Consider the following 21,841-nt stretch of genomic DNA (forward strand, 5'->3'; position numbering starts at 1 on the left):
AAAGGGGCATAGTTTGGGGAAATTTCCTTTTTTAAAAACACACAAAAAAACAACAACAAAAAACTCCAGACTGAACTGACAACTGTTAAAATGTTTTTAGATGACCCAATGCTCATTCAGTCTATAATAATGAAAATCTCCTCAACCGCTGACAGTAATCACAGTTGCTTTATGATTTAAAAATGTGTGCAGCTGTACATTTCCACGTCTCTGGGCTAAGTTCTGCATATTTCTGTAACCTATACTTACATCTCTGAAGTGATTAAAACTTAATGTTCCTGTAATCTAATAAGACCCGTGGCCTGTGGTGAATCTGAGTGCATTTTCCGAATCACAAGCTACTTAGAAGCAGAAAATGAGGCTTTCAGCATTTTTTTTCCCTGTGCAGATAAACAAGCCCATTAAACCGACCTACACTTAGGTCAGTAAGTATTTGGACAATGACACAATTTTTGTCATATTACCACTGTGCACGAGCACAGTAGGTTTTAGATAAAACAATCAAGATTTGACTGAAGTCTTTCATGTTGAATTAAAGGAGTTTAACAAAACATATTGCGTTAACTAATTAGGAAGTACGGCTATTTTGATATATAGTCGCTCATTTTCAGAGGTTCAGTTATATCAGAGATACATTTATTAAACCCCTTGAACTGCTGCAAATGGAGCAAGAAATATTTCTATGTATGAATAACACGGCAATAGTAAATCCTTTCATGAAGAACAAGCATGTGGTTCAAATGACTAACTGAACTTCGCCTGCAGGCTTTTTAAAAATGCATGAAGTGCAGCACGACAGAAATCTATACTTTCAAGCTAAAACAGATATATGGAATACTCTTCATAAAAGCTGTGTGCATGTATAGAGACAAACAGGATCATGAGTAAGAAAGCGGCTGTTTCTAACCCTGTTAAACTGTGACCAGGTCATAGTCATGCTCCGGTAGTCATCAGGGTTGTTGCTGGAGCTGCTGAAGGCTTTTTGAGCCAGAAATACCAAGTTCTCCTCCGACAGACCTCGATTACTTTGCACCTCTGCCTTGTACTTCATGTTGATGACCTCACACAGCTGAGGCCAAAGCACCTTATCTGGCACGAGGAAAGGCACCCGGCCCTGCAGACACGCGGAGAAAACGGCAAAGAATTTTCACTTATATCAACAGATAAAACACAAAGACACAAACCATAAGCGACACACACGTTATGCCTTTGCATAAACATTTTTTTAAAAGAAATTTTTTTTTAATATTTCATAATTAAATTAAAAACCTAAATATAAATTTTCAGTTCAGGGCTGCACACATTACATTACATCTAAAGAACTAGCAATTATTTTGTAAGAGCTAAACTATTTAAACATGTGCGCACTTCAGAAATATTTGATTCAAGGCCTTTTGCAGTTAACGCAGTACTTCTGCATTAAGATACAAAAATATCACTAAGCTGAATAATTATTTAATGCTTGTTCCAGGAAGGTTTGCATTGCATGCAACATCTCTGAAACATTTACGTACCGGCTCTGCAAAAGCGTTGTCCCACAATACAGTTGCAGTGGCATTATTGTCTTGGCTACCATGAACAATCACCACTACAGGAAGTGATAATGTCTGTTCAGAGAAAGAAAGGAGGAAATCATTATAGGAATACTGCAAAATTAAATAATGCACTTGCTGCACAATGAAACATTTCTTGCATTTCATACATTTTTGTAAAACATGATAAAAACAACAGGGAAAAAGACAGAAGGAACAAGTGGGAGTACTATAGCCAGATTCTTACTTGCAGCTGGTGCATGCACGCACATATACATATAATGTTATTTTTTTAAAGTATGATTTAAAATAGTGTTTTTTTAATTAATTAATTTGCCTACATCCTCTTACCTTCACTTGAAAGACAAGCTCATTGCTTCCAACACTAAACTGGGACTCAAACAGAATGGTGAATTTCTCTTCCGTGACAGATTCTGCTCCTCGTCTGTCCGATCGCTTGATCCTCTTTAAAGACTGCATGATAAATGATGTGCAAGAACAAATGGTATATATTAACTACGCAGTTAGGCTTATAAGTGTCACACACAGTCAGTACATGCATGCAAGTCCCTTTGAGGCAGATTATCGGGATCATATGTGAATAATCCATGGAGGGCTCTGGAGATTGTTGCTAACAACATTAGTGATGAAGATGAGAACTTCACTGAAGCTGCAGGCTGATCCTCCAAAATACTACTGTTCACAATTTTAATCCAAGGGGAAAAAAATGCTATATAGGACATAATGATTGGCAATTACTTCCCTTATATAAGTGGCTGAGCAACTCTCCTGTATAGACCCAAGACAATCACATGTTTACCTCAGTTTAGTGTATAGTGCAGCTATTATTTTAGATTAAATGCTAAGAGACTTTTTGTATAGAAGGAACAATGGCAATACTACTTCAGCTTTTTTTCCCCCTTTTACCTGGAAAAAATAATCTTCCCTAATAGCTCATACTTACCATGTTCCTGAAGTGGGCGCTCAGAGTGCCTGTAGTCTGGTGGTACTCCATCACACAGTTATTGTTAAGAATTTCACCACTGCTATCACTGAAACACACAGACAATAAAGTTAGATGTTATCTGCTAATGCATGTTTACACAGCAGGAGCTTTTTGTTTTGTATGGAGGGAGTGGTTGGTAGGTGCGTGTGTGTAGGGGGGGAATTGCGTGCATAATTGGCAGGTTTAACTACCACCATTAGTCTTCTCTAAATAGTAAACACTAAACACAAGTATGGCAGGTTCAGGGCTGTTCACTTGTTGTCTTTCCTTGTAGCCTGCGTGTTTTTATTTCTTCCAGGAAATTAGTGGGTGGAGACAACCTGGATAGAAACCACACCTGAGCAAGTTGGGCTCAGGAGACTATTAAGCTGCCTAGCAAGATCATCTTGCTCACTTTCTATCTCTTCGACTTCCTCACTGACCGGCAGAGCTATGTCGTGCTTTTTGGTTTTACATTCATTCACTACTCACTTCCTCAGACACTGCCTGCATACTAACTTACTGACATGCGCACACCGCTGTATGGTTTGTAAAAGCGCTTAGCATTACTAGACTACACTTCATGTGGCGTCCCACTTTAGTCACATGCTTCTGAGCGAGACGTTGTGGCAGAAGTCTCGACAAGTAGTTTAGATGAGACACAGCAGATGTATGTAGATTTTCTCTGTAGATTTTGCTAAGCTGTAGCCGCTCAGCCACTTTCCCACTGGCTGCCTGGCAGACCTACAGTCCTGTAAGGTTTCTATTAGTTAGGAGGAATGTGGAACAAGGCTGTGGAACAGGCTAAATGCGGATTCTGTGTCCACAGCATAGATTCCTCTTAGACATTGTTCAAGTTCCAGCCATGTTTCTGTGGTGAGGTCTCGGAACACACTAGGTCAGAGTTCATCATGGGATCCCGTAATCTCTGAAGAAATCCAAACCGCTTATCTTAATTGCGCGATGGTAACTTATTGCAGTGTTATCTCTCTCTCTGTCAAGGAAGTTGGAACGCCAAAAGTTGAGCGTTTAAAAAAAGGGGATGTATGTATATGCTGTATGAATGTGTGAATGAAGCATGTTGTATAAAGCTCTTTGAGTGATCAGTAGAAAAGCACAAGTCCATTTGCACCAATGCACCAAACTTACTTTCTTGTGTTTTCATTTTTCAACAGGGCCTTGGCTTGCTGTTCACTGATGATGGTGGCTTTGACTTGTGGGGGATTCATGTGTACGTTCAACTTGCCTCCCACTAGAAGGCGCACTGTAGCGGCAAACTTAGTTTGGGTTTTAAGGACCTGTGGAGGTTGTTTCTCAATGATGAATGTGCTGTGGATAGAAGAGTGACAGTTTAAGAGTGTGACAAAAGTCTTTATCATCAGATACCTACTGCCACTATATGCACATCTTAAAGCGACATCCAACCACCCGTCCATTTAATTAACGGGTTGTCCAATAGCTATAACAGCTCCGGTAGTACGTACCAGTGTCAGATGAACAACCAACAGTGGACATGTGCAAATCTTGGGTATGCAAATATGTCAGTGTCAAATTCCAAAAGCAAGCAAAAGCAAAATAGATCAGTATCATTGTTGTTTAGTGAACTTTAGTACAGCTGCACAGATTATTGCAGATTAGAAGCTCTACCTCTGTCTTAAATTGCTGATGAGTATTTGCAGTTTCAACTGAAATAATTGTTTAGGAAACAGTTAATTTTCCATTCCAGTTGTGCAGGTTATGCACACAATTGTACACAAAGAAGACTGCCAACTTTGACAATGTGCACGAAAAAGTCCCTCGTCCTAAGACCAAGCGTATTGTCTACTCGCTGAAACTGTTTCAATAAAATATAAAACAGCATTAAAGCATAAAAAAGACAGCATGAATGTTTTATGATGTAAAACATGCTAAAAGTGCTAAATGTTGCAAACTCTGTCCTGATAATGAAACTTCACAAGGTGAAAATGACCTTATTTGTAACTGTGCCCACTAATGGAGGTCATATAGGTAATGACTGTTCAGTAAAACAACAGGTCTCTTATGAAATTATTCTTCTGCTTTTACTGTCTGTTGCGTGATTGGCCCAATAACGCAACCTAATGATTTGTCTGAGCTGAGACGCAACTTGAAAGCAAACACATCCTACTTAAGCTGCATGACCATGAACTTGTAACATGTTTTTAATAGCCAAGACGGCGTATTTTGACACATGCGAGGAAGTAGAGTAGGTCCCGGAAAGGTTGCCAGTCCATTACAGGGTTAACAGAGAGACCGGTAAGCATTAAGAGTCACATCCACACCTGCTGCCAGTTAACCTATAAGCATGTCTTTAGACTGTGGGAAGCTGTGAGAAACACTTAAGCATGCAGAGAAAAGAAGGGACAAAGAACATGCAAACGAGTCAATGTCCAATTGCATCTCTAGAGACCTAAAGCTAGAAAGACTGGTATCGCTGTAGTTTAGTGAACTTTAGTGAAAGGCAGAGTTGAACAAATATTAGGAGATCAGTAACCTCACTGCAGCAGAACCTGTTATGAGTGTGCACTCTCTACTGCATTAATTGTTTAAGGAAAAAGTTTTAAGCATATAAAGGATGGAGCATGTTTTATGATGGGGTAATGTTCAGCAAACTGTTTTGTTTTGTTAATAAAAACTCCAAACTCTTTATGCTCTAATGACCTGCAGGCTTGAGAACATTAACCTTTCGAAATGACCTTTATTGCTGCCTTGCGCACTATTTGAAGGTCATGTAAGTAATCGCTTTCCAGTTAACCGACAGGGTTAACAATTACTTTCTTCTCAAAGAGTTGGTGCTTCTATTGTATGGCGGTGTAGCCGTTTTCTGATTTCCACATTAACATTAAAGAGACCAAGAAGTGAGATAACAGCAGAATCAGCCTAATGATTAATCCTGCAGGCTCAGAGGGAGCTTGAAAGCAAACAAATACTGCTGAACTAAGTGATTATGAGAAGACTGCACTTTGCAATTGCCAGCGTGAAACCTCCCGGGGCTCCTAGGGAGTAAAGATAGGAGGAAACATAACCTGCATTCATATTGTGCTTGATAGCTGTGCATTACTGTCTGGTTTCAGACTTGTCTGTGGCCAGTCAAAAATCGTTGTGACAATGACATGACTTCTTAGTGGGTTATGGGTCCCTGCAGGGAATCTACTAGGAAAGTGAGAGAGGACACTGTCAGAAACTTCAGAATACTTCTTGTTCAGAGATGCTGGATGACTAAAAGACCCTGGCATATGTGCATTTGGGGCTTAAAATAATGGACTAAAACAAGTTCCCTGTGCCCTTCCTTCCCTTTAAGCTCTCGAACAGTGTATGCTTTTTGTTTCTGCATATCTGTTTAGTTTCATTCTTTGTCTCTGGGTTCGTACGTATTTCATGAAATCTAAAACTCAAATTCTCAATGCATTGCTATCGCACTCATTATTCTGTAAATTTAATCTAACTTTTAAGGTATAATCCCCATAGATTACAGTAAACGAAACCCCACTTTTTGACTTTGTTTTATGCAGTTTAACATAGTGTAAGTACTTGTCTATGTGGGAGTGTGGGAGTCATTATTGGGGGCAGTTAGCCAAAGTCCATAACAGAAAATTCCCTTTACCACCCAGACTCTAGCACTATGGACCCAGGTTATTGTAATACATGATATTGGTTTACAGTTACGCAGCTTAAATTGTGCAAGGGCTACACTGAGAAAAGAGGTCTTGATGGTGGATTAATGATGTCTACAGTTACAGTGCTATGTGTATTAACGTACCTCCACATTATCACATTATCGGATGCCATAGAACAGTCCATCCACCTATTCACTTTCACTGTTTAACTGATTGCAGGGGTGGTAATCTAAGTAGAGATGATGAGACACCCCTCCCTTCAGCCACCGCCTCCTCCTCTTCAGAGACATTTACGTTGCCCTGGGATCTCCTCCTAGTGGGGCATGCCCAAAATACCTCAAAAAGGGGGTATCTAGAAGACATGTCTGACATATCTGAGGGCAGCCCAGACACCCCTTGAAGGAAGGTTATGTGTGTCACTACCAACAGCTTGTGGCCATAGGTCAAGGAAGGAAAGCAGACTGTCCAGCAAAGCTTTGCCTTCTGCTCAGCTCTCTTTACCACAACAGGCTGCAGCAACATGAGGAGTATAACTTAAGTACAAGGTAAAGAGTTCTTACTTTTGCTTTAACAGTCTCACAGTAAGTATGAGAGAGACAAGAAAACCCAAACTTTCACAAAATTTTTGCATGTGGATTGAATTACATTATTTGATGGATAATTTTGAATGCCAGAGTAATTTCATTTTACAAACAGATGACATCTCTCACTCTATTGACCACAATACCAGGTGCACAAGTAGACCTGCCCTTTCATTGCCCTTTTTTGCACTCAGTGACCTGAGTGCATAAAAGGCAACTCCTCAATGTGCAAAACAGATCCGCCCACCGCCTATACTGGCCTACACTCACAAAATAAATTAAAGTTGTAGATAAGATTAATGTGCCATTTATGACCCCTCATTGATGTTCCCTCAGTGTGCATATTTGAGTATGCAGAGCGAAGAATTATGGGTATTCAACAAATGCAGACGTGATTGCATAAAGTCTAAAAAATATCACATAGCCTGAGTGTAAACATTCTGTGTAGTCGTTTAATGCTGCTTGGTTAAAAATCTGACTTGAGCAGATAGAGATCGTATTTATCGTTTTTAACATTTAAGAGCTCTGTATATATAATGGCTTCTTCACGGCTGGATTTAAGGACCAACAGCAAGACAAACACGAACAAGAGCTGCCCACATTAGTGGTTCCACATATTTCTAACATATTCCCCCCCAACCCCCCCGACTCCTAGTGAGCTGATCTGCACAGCTCTACATAAAACCTGCAGACAACACATAAGCATGCCAGGTGCTGCAGCCTTTGATGTGTAGAGAAACTTGAAACACACACACATACCTGGTGACCAGTGTTGAAATGATATCTGTGATAGTACTGTTGAGTTCGTTGAGGAGCTCTTCAATAGGTCCAGGGATAGGCAGCTGCTGTCTGAGATGCTCGGCCCTCCGAATCTGTTGCCTGTTTTGCCAAATCATTTCCGCGAGCTTCTCACACCTGGCATCAATCCAGCCACGCATCCACAAGAAAGACACACAAATAAGAATAACACTTGAAGATCAACATGACCAGTGCCAGAAATATTATTTTTCACCATTACTTATTTTAATTTGAACTCCTGAAAGCTGAGCTCAGTAATATTAGACAGAATTTAAGTAGCTGACACTACTAAAACTTTCAGATCTGGCTGAATGAGGGAGGCCTTTAAAAATGTAAAGGGCTCACAGCCAGGGATCCCTGACTGTGGGTTAAAGCAAAAAACAGAAAATATGTAACACAGCCTATGCCTGCCAATAACCTTTGAAAAAAACCCACACAGGACCACTCCAAAGCAAGCTTTTAAACCTGTGACCTTTTGCCTTGTGAGAGAGTGTAGTTACTGTGATCTTGGTGGGAGGTAGAGCGAAAAAGACCCCCAACTCACCAGGACTGAAGGATGTCCAGGCCTCCCTCCGGCGGTCCCCCATTGCCTGCCAGTTGTTGCCGTCTCTTCCACTGGATCAGCTCGTCATCCAGAATGATAGTCTGCTGCTTCCTCAACAGCTGCAGTGTTTTCTGGTGCTTCTCTGCCAGGTCCTGCACACAAGCAAGCAAGACACATGTGTACTTCACCAGAACCAAGTTTTGGTCAAAATGTTCCAGTGAATCTGTGTGTGGGCTACAAATGTGTGCGTCATCGAAGTAAACTGTGATTATGGAGAGACTCTTTTCCCCATAAATGCGACATTTGGTGACCTCCGCCTTACTCTTACTTTTGCCACCTCAGTATACATGTCAATAAAAATGTGGTTTGATGACTATTAAAAGAGTTTCTGGGTTTTTTCCAAGTATACCTGCATATGCAGAGACCATGCTCAGTTAATTCTGATGCAAACCGAGTCATTTTATGCTATAAACAGGCCCGAAATATGAGAGAAATGGCTCAGTTCAGGATAAAGCATCAAGGGTTACTCCTATTACGCTTTTAAAGGGGTAAAGACTTAACTTAGGGAGTGCAACGTTTGCAACTACCACAAAAGCTGCAGAGAACAGTCGCTCATTCTGTATGTCCGTCTGGATGGGACTGCCTCGAAACAGTACAAGGTGCAGTCACAAAACTTTACAGGGTTGTAACTAAAATCAAAGTGATGGCCGATTTCACTGTGGGTGTAGTGTTATCCGTGACTATATACCATACTATATTTACTTAAAGTCAAAAAGCAAACGCAGCACCAGCTTTGTGCGTGTATGTGTGTGACAGTCATCATGATAAAATGTCTGGGAGACAACAGCTGTAGCAGCAACTACCACAAAGTTGGCTTCAACTTCTTTGCCAGGTGTTTATATGTCCGTCTGTGGAGAGATTTTATCAGCTGTCCAAGATTTTCTGTATAGTTTAAAATCAAAACCAAGGCCCAGTTCAAGGATGGGTGTAATCTGGCAACTGCACTTGCACTGCAGTGATATGATCCCATTCCACAATGTGTTCTAGTTAATTTTATCTTTATGGAGTGTCATTTACACATTGACACATACACACGTGTATGAACAAAATAAGTAAGTGCAAGTGTGTCTCACCAGTCTGTATTTCTGTAGTGTGTTGGCCTCTCTCGTCAGCCATGCCTCCACAGTGTTTTTCTTGCTCAGAAGGGCAGGCTCTCGTAGCTGGCGGTCAGCAGGGGGCAGTGTGGCCAGGCTGGCCAGTTGAGCTGAAGAGGGGTGGGGACAAGTTAAAGACAGAGGGAGTAGAAGAGAAGCAGTAACAATTTCTAACCTGTGCACATGCAATATTCATGTCCCATCTGAGGAATAATGATTTACTCTGGAAAACCCCCTCCTCCCCTTCCTGCATAGCTCAGATATTAAAAAAGCTCGATGTTTTCTGACACATGGAGCATTCATGAAAAATCTGTAGTGTTACAGAAGCTGTCAGTTTCCCGCTGTTAATCTACATGACTCAACACAAAATTCAGATAGCTGTATGAAGAATGATCTTTTATATTTAATTTGAACAGTGACATGCGGCACACAACAGACTAAGTGAGACTGATTAACCGAAAGGGAGCAGCATAATTGGAAAAAAAAGATCTATTTGAAGCAAGTTGCTGACCAAACAACTGAGCAGATAAACTACAGTTTGTTTCTTGATTCAACAAGGAATTAAAATGGTACAGCAGCAAATCTAAATGACTAACAACAGTTAGAGACATTAATTATATGTTTTTTTGATATTTGCAGTAGGTAATAGGTTTGTGAAAACTGCATTAGTACAAACATTGATTCTGTCATTATTGTTGTGCAGTGCTAAGAAGATGCAAGCCCTCTGGTCTCACCCTGAATGCGCATGCTTTCTTGGTACTGGATGATGAAGTATTCCTGGTTGTGCTGGAGCTTGCGGAGATCGTTCTCAGTGTCTTGGGTCAGCAGGCGAAGCTCCTCAAAAGCTTGGTTGATCTGTTGGTATTTCTGAGACATGCTGTCCATCATTCCACCCACTGGAGAGTTTGACTGTCAATTGCAAAATATGAAATTGAGAGACCAGCAAACAGAGACAGACATGAACATGATGCACTGACCGATGGATAGACCCCAGCACCTGCACTATTTAACTGTAGAAATTCCCTGGGAACACAAGGATAATGGCAACGGTGCACGTTGATAAGGAAGAAATGTATTTGCATTCTCAGGCAGAGTGCAAGGTCACCACAATTTGAAAAAGTGCATTACTGTACCTAAAGGTTCAGTAACGGGCTAAAATTCACTCCACTAACAGAAAAGGCATGTTGTGACTGAAAATCAATTCACCACAGGAGTTCAAGGAAGATGTTTTACGCACGGCTGGCTTTATGGTTTTATAACTCACTGCATGTTATAAAAGTGTGAAATATCTGACTTTCCTGTATATTGCATTGTTAAAGTAGGGAAATACAAATGGTTTGGTTTTACAAGGCCATTTTAAAGCATGACTGTATAGGCTGTGGTACGATATCACATTTATAATGTTCGAATACAATGAACTCAGGAGACCCTCTAGGATAAACAAATACAGGAAACAGAGAATAGTTATCCACTTTCCGAATCAGCCACCATTATGTAGTTTGCGTTTTGCAGGCTATGAAGCCACAGGTGTGTGTCTGCTGTTTTGATTTCTTTGGTTTTTCCATATTTATCACACTTACATATTTCATATCATTAAACAAATTTTAATATTAGACAAAGACAACCTGAGTAAATAAAAAAAACACATCCCTTTGAAGGAATTCTGGACCACTCATCTTTGCAGAATTGTTTTAATTCAACCACATTAGAGGGTTTTAAAGCATCAATGGTTTGTTTGCTTTGAACTGAAGCATGTAAGCATAAAGCTAAATGGATTTAAGTCAGCAAAGGCCATCAAACTACCACCACCATGTTTTACTGTCCGTATGATGGTTCAACTTTTGAGGATCATCAAAGTGTGTTTTGGAAAATGTGAGACGAGCCTTTGTGTTCTTTCTGGTCAACAGTAATCTTCTCTTTCTAACTCTCCCATGGATGCAGTTTTTGCACAGTCTCTTTCTTAATCTTGAATCCTGAACGCTGACCTTAAGTGAGGCAAGCGAGGCCTGCAGCTCTTTAGTTGTTGTACTTGGTTCTTTTGTGACCTCCTGGCCCTATGTGAACCCTACGGATGAGTTGCCGAAGCGCTCTTCGAGTAACTTTATTTGGTCGGCCATTCCCGTGAAGGTTCACCACCGTTCCAATTTTTCTCCATTTGTGGATAATGGCTCTCACTGTGGTTCACTGGACTCCCAAAGCCTCAGAAATGGCTTTGCGACCCTTTCAAGGCTGATAGATGTCAGTGACTTTGTTTCTCAGCTGTTCTCATGTTTCTTTGAGATTGTGGCAAGATGTGTCAAACTTTCCAAAAAAAAGCAGTTAATCACAGTTAAATCATGATTTTACAAACTGGGGGTGGGGTTATTTTGCCACAGGGTCACGAAGAGTTTGGTTAACTCCCTTGATAAATAAAATCTCCATTTAAAAAAATGCATTTTGTATTTTTCTTTGTCTAATATTAAAATAGGCTTGATGATCTGAAAATATTAGTGTGACAAACTGGAAGGTGGCAAATACTTTTTCACATATACACTCAGAAATTATTCATTTTCATACATGTTGGATGCACAAACGTGAATCCTACTTACGTTTGTAGCCTCTCGGACGAGCCTCTGCTCTGTGTAAAGGATGTGTTTGATACATCGGACCAGCTCCAGAGGACAGCGGTCATACGTGCTCTGAAAGACAAGGAGCACATGAGCTGTGTTAAGGCCTGTTAGCTCTTGACGAGTAGAGCGGCTTCTGCACACAGGGCTCGCCAATTTAGTAGAATCAAAGGTTCTGGAGCTAACACTGCAGACACACCAAAACCTATTAAGTTAATGAGCACACTTCATATAGGGCCATGACTCATTAGGATACGCCCAGTTAAGTGGTTTGTCTGTTACAGTGTAACAAAATCTTGTTTCAGTTTAAAACTGCGGGTGATACTCTTGTTGTTTCCTGTTTTAAGTGAAGGAATTAAGTTTCAAGTTGAATTGCTTTCGTTGTGCTTTCACTTCATACCACACAGAAAGAGAGAAATCATTCACAGTAGCGATATATCTGCATTTTTCTGACTTTTGCAGGAAAGAGAGGAACCCAAGTGACACATTTAACATGTCACTCTCAACCACATGAATACACGTGTGCTCAGCGCCATAAACTGGGAAACAGTGTGGTAGGAATTCAGGACTGCAGTGTGATTTGCGCAGCCTGCCCCATTCTCCCTGTTTTTCCTCGTGGTCTCAGGGAGGGGAGAAAACAAACAGAAGAACAGATCTGCGAAGAGGGAGTTCGATCATAAATAGCAGAGCTGGCTAGCTACTGAGGCCCTCGCTCGAGCTGTCCTGTTGTTTTCCTCTCAGTGGATACAACCTGTTCTTAAAACATTTTGTGCAACATGCGCTCTTTCTGAGAACTACAGTAAGGGAGGCAGTTAAGCTGAACAGCTGTGACTTCCAATCACTGGCTTATCATTTTGTGACACTGTAAACAATTTTATGCTCTTCTTAAAACAGCGCTACAGTCTGGGTAGGTGTAATACTGACATTTAGTACGTTTTGTTCCAATTATTCATTCAGAGTTGCTTTTCAATGACTTGTTTTTGACATTCCCAGTACTTGGAGAACCAGTACTTTCCATTCCTTATTTCTCTAGCCACAGATGGTCAAATCACGGTCTGACAAACAAGCCACAGCTGATACACATGTTCCCACTGCAAATCAAAGCCAAGCAACTCTAAATAAAACACAACAGCTATTGCTTACTAGCTATTGCCAGGTAACCAAGCACTAAATAGGAACTATATTAAGTATGCAGTGGCGTTTGAATAAAAGCCTCACCTTGAGCTGGTTGGCATAGTGTCCCAGTTTAATTTTAAGAAGGAAACCATCCTCCCCAACCTGGTGCTCAGCCTTGTTCTGCAACTCCTGTATAAGACTGTCCAGTAAGCGTTTGGCCTTAAACTCCTCCTGTGGGTTCTCCAGGTCTATGGCATCCCTAACACACACGCACACACATGCACACACACACACAAACACACACGATAAATTGTAAGATGTTGGACAGAACTAATAGAAATGTTAAAAAAAAGATTAGGATTTTTTTTTTTTTTTTTTTTACATCCTTTACATTCTCTGGTCACACGTGCATCAAATAAACTCACCAGAGCTGGCTCTCTATCCATTGGGACAGATAATGTCGCACCTCAATTGGAAAGTGCTGACCGTACAGAGATTGCATCTGGTGGAGGGCATCTCCTTGAAGTTGTTGGGCCTGGATCCACACCGCCATCTTCAACACCCTTAAGCTGAAAAAGGGGAGAATTATTAATTAGAGTGCAGGGAACATATGTTACACTACTATACTTAAACTGAAAACAGTAACTAAAGGGATGTAAAGTGGTGAGAAAAAGATCATTTCAGGTCACTTCTCATCAACTTATGAAACTTTCGCTTTCATTTTACTATTTGCCAAGTGTCTCGCCTTTACAACGACTGCAGAAATCAGCACAACAACCATAGCTTGTCAAGAATATGAAGGGTGGTGAGTTTTGGAGGTTTTTTTGTTTTGTTTTGTTTTGTTTTTAAAAAAGAACAGACCAAAAAAGCAGCTAAAGTATGTGGAATGATACAAACAACATGTTTATTTGGCATAAACCTAAAAACCTTTCATTAACTAGCATGACACCTAAATTAAAAGATTTAAAAGCCAGTTTATGAAGCCATTTAAAGTATAGTGTAATATTACATAGACAGAAAGTTACAAACATTTATGCCAATTCAGGTGTTTGATCCTAGCTGGTAATGTTCTGCAAAAGCAAAGAATACTTCCCAGACACCACATGTAAAATAACTTGTTATAACTTAATATTTTTAAATTCAAATTGTTTCCACCGAGTGATAATTGGATTCAGCTCCAGTAGTAATTAGTCAGGGCCATTCTGTTTCAGGAGTAAAACATGGATTTTACTCTACGCATCTTTTCCCATCTTCTGCCACACACGTGAAAACACGCCACAAACACTTGCTGTAAAATTGTGCACGAGAAGAATGCCTCCAGAAGTGTTGTTCTGATCATTCTAATCCTTGAGAAAGATACTTTTTAATATCGGGGATACAACCTGCGTTTGTGGGATGCAAGCTGAGATACAATGTGGTTTTAGCAGCTTTACAAATGTTTTAAATGTACAGGGTAAAGAGAGAGATGTTCTTAAGTGAAATATTTAACATTATCACAAAAGAATCAGTCATACAGATAAAAATAGTTTTAAAAATACATATTGGCTATGGTAAACAAATGACTAAAACACTTCTATCTTTTTATACGTTGATTAAATCCGCTTTATGAAGTGACTAAATTTAGGACTAATACACACGTCTCTGTTTTCCTTCTACGACTGCAGATCCAGGCCACTTGCCCGGCCCGCTTGGGTTGCTTTCTCCTTCACTGAACATGTTGAGGACTTAAACATGCTCCTCTGTGGAGCCAACAACTCCATACTGAGGGTTAGGTCTTGGTTGAGAGGGCTTTGTACTGGGTCACTGCTGCTTGTTTCCAGTCAACACACCCACTCACCCTTCTCAAAACTGGCACAGTCACTGTCAGTAAAAGACTGAGAGATATGAGTACGCGGGAAGTTTGTGGTGTATGTGTGTGAGTGTTTGCGTGTGCGTGTGTGTATTTGTAGGTGCCTGTGGTGTCAGTGGTTCTGCTTGACAGTACATGTATAGTTTTTATATCCACGTACATGTAATTGATACTACACACTGCATCAAAAAACAAAAACACAAAAACAATAAAGGAAAAAATGTTCATCCTCTTCTTCGTCATTGCTCTTTTTTCTTCCATTGTAGCTTATGTCTCTGTCACATATCTTGTCCACGTTGTACCGATTGAAGAGTGCTTTTTTCTACCTTGTTAGTCTGCACTTCCTCATAAAGAACATGTGAAAACGTGCATTTTGCTACAGATAAAGCATAAGAACAGTAGCCATTTCCCTGCACAAAAATATCCCATGACTTCCACAAGTGACCTCTTGTCATCTGTACAAGAAAACATGAGCCAATTAGACAATAAATTAACTTGATTAAAAAACAAAACAAAAACCCAACTCAAAAGCCTTTTCCTGTGCATGTGGATGTCATAAATGCCTAATAGCTGGGCTCACATGCATGCTCGCTAACTGACTGTATGTCTTTGTAGACAAAGGTGAAATAGGGTCAAAAAGGTAATTCCGCTCAATCTGTCGACACAATCTGGCAACACAAAGCCTATTTTACTGTTCCTGTGCTCTTACGGTTCTCATTGTGTCCTATACTTCACCTGCTGACCTTTACAGCTAAATTTTCAAAATAAACAAAAGTCCTAAAAAAGCATAAGCATTTCTTGCATGTTAAATGTCAAGAAACTATTCTCAGATTGTCTGTGTGAAAGAAAACTACAAGCATACACAAGGCATAAAGACAGATTTTTGAAAAGACAGTCAAGTGCTTTTCAAATGAATAACCTACACATGTTATCTGTAAAGGAATCAGCAGAGAGCATCAGCCCAAAACTGCAAATCAGCTGATTGGAGGAGGAGCCGACAGGAAGAGCACAAAACTTTTCTACCACCTCTTTCTGTGACACCCATCGTGGGTGTAGGACTTTCTTTCTACACCAACCTGTATTTCACAAACATACAAATAGACCAACGCTGAACATAATGGGAGCTGCAGCTTAAAAGAGTGTTTGCTGTGCTGCCAGAAGACAGTGGGACAAACTGGTGTTTTAGTGTGTTCAACAGATCTTTAAAGACATGGCTGCAAACACAGTTTGACAACCAATAGCACCTCAGTTCTCATCCCCAAGAAAAAGTTAAACGCTCCCAAGCAACTGCTTTACTTTGACCTCAATATACAAACATCCTGGCGTGAACCTGAAATATACTGTAAAAGCAAGTCAGCGGATCTGCCTTTGCCATTTTCCTCCATGTACAGGAAGCTCACTGTAACATGTCACTGCTATTTCATCACTAACCTCACTTTGGCTTCAAATAATTAAATAAATAAAATCCACCTTACCTTCAGCTCTGTGTTACCATGTAAGAGCAGGAAACTCTAAAAAGGAGCACCACAAACCTGAGACAGACAGACAGAGAGAGAGAGAGAGAGAGAGAGAAACAGAGAATGAAAGAAAGAAAGAAAGAGACAGAGACCAAAAGGAGGAAGTGAGTCAAACTTGGGCGCTTCTGAGGAAGCTCTCTTTTTTTCACAAGGACAAGAGCTTTAACAAAAAGCATGAAAAAAAGGGAAAGTCCACTGAACAGATTTCACTTTATTCCAGATGAACTGGACATGTCAACATAATAGCATAATATTGGAAAATTCTTCCCAAGCCTGAAAGGTTCTTTCACTATGTGGGGATTTTGAAGCTGATGCACTTAAAAAGACATTTATGGGAAAACAACAGTGTTGCCAGAAATCAGATTTAGAGAGAATTAAGAGACGTTCAATTCCCTAAATGATTGCTACAAAAGAAGAAGAAGAAGAAAACTAGAGTTCATTGCAACTTTATAACCACAGCAGTACATAAAGGCGCTAAAAAAATACTACGTTTGTAAAACACGACAAACTGCAGAGCATAAATTAGCATCACCCGCTAACAGAAGAGCGTCATTCAACGGGTGCTGCGTGTAAACAACAACACAACTTGTTTGGCACGGCTAGTTAGCACTTCAGTTGTCAATACAGGGGTACTGCTGAAGCCAGTCTACTTGAACATCTGAAAGATTTTGGAGTACTGATTCTGAAAGGGGGGGGGGGCAAAACAAAACATCACATTTGGTTCACATTTTAAAGCAAATTGTCAGAATATGAGCCACATTCGCAACAAATTTGCAAAATTATATTAAACTAAAACATCCAATCTGTGAGTGATTGATAACAATAATTAATTACCAAAGGGTAAAAGCACAGCCGAAATAGCTCTTTTAAAGTAAGATTTTGAGTAGTCATGCTTCAAACCTGAACCAATGGGACGCTCTATAAATGTTCTCTCAGGTTTCATTTAAATGGCTGAAAAATGTCGGTTGCTTTATCTAAACTACAACCTAAAGGCCATGCATTTCATCCATTAATATATAAAAACACATCAAATTTGGCTTTTCATGATGACTGAGACAACTCCCACTGTTGGTTGTACCCTGAAGAAGCAAAACATCAGGACGCCACATGTTGGCTCTAGACAAAAATGTGACATCTTTATTTTACAGTCTGGATAAGTCTTCCCTGCCTTCTTCTTAGCTCCTCTGCACTCCTGCCTTTCTTTCTCCAAGCTCACTCCCGTTAATGCCTTAAAAAGTTGCTTCCACTTGAGGTGCGTAAGCAAAACGCTGTCTCTCTCAAAGCAGAAGCTTCAATCAAACCGTTTCATCTCAAGGCTTTGTCTAGAATATTTCAACTCGTCACTGCATATAGGAAACTTGTCACTTGACTCATCACCTCTGCAGCTCTGCTTGTAATGTGCATCTTTTCACATACTGTGCACACTGACCGTGTTGTGACTCAAATTAAACTAAACTTATTGAAAAACTGCAAGACTGTAAGGCCAGCTGAAAGTTAGAGTGGAGACAAATGTCACTTAGAAATCCTTCCTTGATTTGTTATTAAAGAATCACATGTTAATACCAGCAGCGGCTTGACGTCATAAATTACCCACAGCCATAACAGACAAAAATCACTGTGCAGCAAGAGAGACTAAAGTGCTGTTTTATACCACCAGAGAGGTTTACCGAAGCAGTTACTGCAGATGATTATCGTAGCTCAAAATGATCCTTATACTTAATGTCCTCTAATGTGTTTCTCTTCCCATAACAGAAACTATGAAGCACTTTTGGCTTGGTTTTCTGGAAACAGTAGTACTAATTGAGAGGAAAAGCCTTTGGAATTGATACAAAAGGATAATATCTCAGTCGGATGACTCACACATTTTTGTATCGTTTCAGAAAACAAGGAAGGGCAAACTATAATCCAGATAAATTGGAAAAAAGTTCTGACAAACACAGCATTTGCAAAATAAAATGTTTTAGTTCCTTGTGCCTGTTGGCTGTTCTAAAACTTAATTTGCGGTTTTTATTTGAACTGCAAAAGTGTTCCTGCTGCTTATCTGTAGTCTTTGTTTATGAGAATAAAGAAGTACACGCACAAATGCACTTGACTTTTGCCTTCGCTCATCCATCAAAGATTATCAGTTGCCAGTCTCTTTTATTTGTACTGTCATTCTTTTGGAAAAGAAGGATAACCTTTGCTCCATCTTCAAAGCCATTCTCACAGTCACTCAAGCTTTTTGTTGTCCAATATAAATTTACTGCAAACTGTACTGCCAGTAAATTTTTTCCTGTGCTTCTCTCATATTCGCTCTCTGACGCACACGCAAAAACGGAAAAAAAAAAAAAAGCAGGTCGACTAATTCAATCCAACGCCACACCAACACCAGACTCTCGTTTCACTGATTAATTGGAAGTTAAATAAATTAATTATTTCCGACATCCACGGATTGCTTCTGCTCTCTAAGATACCAAACAAAATGCAACCGGACAGCAAGTTAAGTAAAAACCCCCTAACTATATTCACACATTACTGGCAAACACACAATGAACAACTTCACCCGCTGTGCAGATTCATTGCAAATTTATGAGCTCGGAACGCCTGGATACAAATCCAAGTGAAGAGGTTCCAGCTAGCATTGCACAACGGCTAAAAACAAATAAATCAAATCCCTTTCTTAAACCAGCTGCACAAGGTTCTCGATAATGCCCCAGAAAGGGCAAAAACAACATAATGAGGAGGACCGCTTTATTCCCCCTTCTTCTGATTACAGGTGAATTGAAATAGCCACTGAACATTTGCTGCCTTAAAAGCAATTTAGCAGGCTCTGTCCAACCAATATATATCACAGATATTAATGCCAGTCACACAAACTGCTAAAGTGAACTGCTAAATCCTTGTAGGAGACTGATTTCTAAGCAGGGGGAAGCTTCAAAGTATCCCTACCACTCAACGAGCTCTTAAATAAGTCTCGATTATAGGACAAATCAACAAAAAAGAAATACAGCTAAACCCTCACAGAGTTTGTTCTCCCAGAAAGCTCTGAGCTTCAAAATAGAGAAAAGCTCTGCGTGTACTCTCTGCGTATGTGTGAAAAGAGACCAAACAATCCAAATAACAGACATCCTTCTCTGCTGACACGGTCCGATTAATTTCGCTTGTGAGCCAAGGTGCACTATATTCCAGCGTTCAGGGAACATAAACAACACTACAACTCCCGCTTGCACTGGCCCTGAAACATCATCTGTGTGTTTGATGTCCTCTCTCAGCCCGTCACAGTCACACCAGGGTTTTACAGAGTGTTACAAACGGGTGGGTTTAAAGCTCTGCTCAGAAGTTTTGGGGTCTCGAAATAAACTGGCATGTTAATTCAACGAACTCGTGTCACCCACTCTTTCCTCTGAGGAAAAATTGCCATTCATTAACGTCAGCACTTCCTGTAAGGAAACTGAAGTGCCACCCACCATTCAGAGCAGTCTTACCTTGAGAATACAAAACAGAAAGGAAACACGGCAACAACATGTCATGTAACACTGCGAGTACTTTGAATGTCTTTTAAGGGACACGAGTGTTAATCTGGCATGAAAACTGCTAACCGCTATTTGAGAAAATACGCAGAAGCTTTTCTGATTGATAGAGGCATTTCTTCTCATAAGCAGAAGCAGCTCATAGTCACTTAACACAGTGTAAAATGATGAAAACAACCTATTTGAAGTCAAGTTATAGATTCAAATCCAGCACTTTTTGCATTACCGAAATATTCTACATAGTTTATATATATCATTTAAATTATAATAAATAGCTGTTAGAACATGAGGATGGGCTGGTTTGTCTCATCACTAAAGAAAAATATCCAAGCTGCCTTTAAATATGGCTTTAGAAGTGTAAACACTGTTTGTAAAGGTCGTGAATGCTCAGAATAAAATACTCTTTGAAGGATTAAGGAACAAAGGAATCTGTCAACAGTATTTGCTCACACTTTCTGCATGTTTACCCAGCATTCCTTCTGCATGTCTTATTTATTTCTTTATTTATTGTTTCACTGCATCTGCTTTCATTTTTTAATTTTATGCTAAATTAAAAGGTTTTGTAGTTCACAGTACAGACTTTACAGACATGTGTGAAGCACTATCACCGACTGGTTCAACCGACCAGCTGCCTCGTGATAACCTTTCTAATGCGATTATCAACAATACTCACATGATGTTTATTTACTTATTTTTCATTTTACACATGCTAATTTCATAAAGTGAGTTATGAGATCAATGCTGGTATTCAGATCTTAGTCTTAGCGGTAAAACTGGTCGCTAAGGTCTGGGTGAACTTTCCGAAAGAATTGGCGATAATTCAACAAACAAAGCATGATGTGAACTGAATATCTGTCTGTGTTGACTGCTGGGCCGCTTACCAGTGTTTTAATACTTAAACCAGATCATATTTATTATTTCGACTGAGTTCAATGAGTTCATGAGTCTGAACCAGCTGCTGTTGACAGTCAAGAGATTAAATTTATTGATTTTTTCCTTATTCTCATGTAAACTGTTAGTTTACATTCTATCCTTCACGCTTTAAATGTAGTGTTATACTAGAAAGAGTTCTAGAAAGTATTTAGTATGGCAGTAACATGGTACTCTCCTTTAAAACATCTTGAGCCATCCCTCACTTCTTAATATTTTACTTTCAAGGACCAAAAGTAATTATTACTTTCTTGTAATTATTTAAAGTGGTGCTGAGCAATAGTTCTCCAGCATTTCTGAAGGTCTTTCAAAGTTTTCCTTAAGACACTGGCTGCTTTATCGACTCATTTTCATTTTTCATTCTTGCCCTTGTAACTTGACCATTTTCAGAGGAATTTTTTTTCTTGTTGTTGTTTGTTAAGCCTGTGAATCAAGCATACAAAAAGCACCTGATTCAAGGGATGAATCAGTGTTGTGTCTGCACATAACAGACAACTGGGCAAAGAACCAACTTTAATTTTTTTAAAATTGGATCTTTAGGCTTTTAACATAGTTTATTCACATTTTTTTGTTGAATCTACGAAAAAACGTCAAAGACAACACAGTTTGACAGGCACAAAAATAGTATTTTTGGACATACAAGGTGGTATCCAAAGGGTTATTAGCTACAAACCTGGCATATCTTGGCATGGCATGCAATGGGTCCTTAAAAATTTGAGGAAAATGGACAAGTGGAGGCTAAAAAAAGGCCTGGCATGCCTAAAAAAAAACCACTATCTGCAGCAGATGAAAAGAAGGATGGACATCCACAAGTCATTCTTAAGGAAGGGAAACAGGGAGAAAAGGCTGAGTTATGCCAAATTACACAGAAACTGTATTGGAAATCACTGGCAACAGGTCTAACGGAGATTTGAAATTTTTGGATCAAATTATTGTCAGTATGTACAGAGAATGGTGGAGAGATTGTAAAACAGTGAGTTCCTAGAGCCAAATGTAAACCACGGTGGAGGCTCTGTCATGGTTTGGCACTGCGTTTCAGTCAGTGGCATTGGGGATCTTTTAAAAACTGATGGAAATATGACCAC

At 39.8% G+C, this 21,841-nt stretch overlaps 1 protein-coding gene across 4 annotated transcripts in view; it reads right to left on the reverse strand.

Annotated features, from left to right (window-relative positions):
- The window catches only part of stat5a (signal transducer and activator of transcription 5a), a 52,476-nt gene that overhangs the window by 3,687 nt on the left and 26,948 nt on the right, over window positions 1–21,841 (reverse strand). For 2 of the 4 annotated variants that reach the window (XR_005612795.1, XM_031729892.2), the window contains exons 2-14: window positions 16,276–16,332; window positions 13,377–13,520; window positions 13,054–13,210; window positions 11,818–11,907; window positions 9,964–10,138; window positions 9,209–9,339; window positions 8,076–8,227; window positions 7,493–7,648; window positions 3,667–3,846; window positions 2,497–2,584; window positions 1,884–2,006; window positions 1,515–1,607; window positions 908–1,114 (exon numbers count right to left, since the gene is read on the reverse strand). Coding sequence is in view for 3 of the 4 variants with exons in the window: in XM_031729892.2 (XP_031585752.1) it covers window positions 908–1,114; window positions 1,515–1,607; window positions 1,884–2,006; window positions 2,497–2,584; window positions 3,667–3,846; window positions 7,493–7,648; window positions 8,076–8,227; window positions 9,209–9,339; window positions 9,964–10,138; window positions 11,818–11,907; window positions 13,054–13,210; window positions 13,377–13,504 (1,680 nt within the window). In the remaining variant the exon portion in view is untranslated. The other 2 variants (XM_039611037.1, XM_031729893.2) reach the window with 2 other exon arrangements.

Source organism: Oreochromis aureus, linkage group 4 (genome assembly GCF_013358895.1).
Source record: "Oreochromis aureus strain Israel breed Guangdong linkage group 4, ZZ_aureus, whole genome shotgun sequence".
Taxonomy (NCBI): Eukaryota; Metazoa; Chordata; class Actinopteri; order Cichliformes; family Cichlidae; genus Oreochromis; species Oreochromis aureus.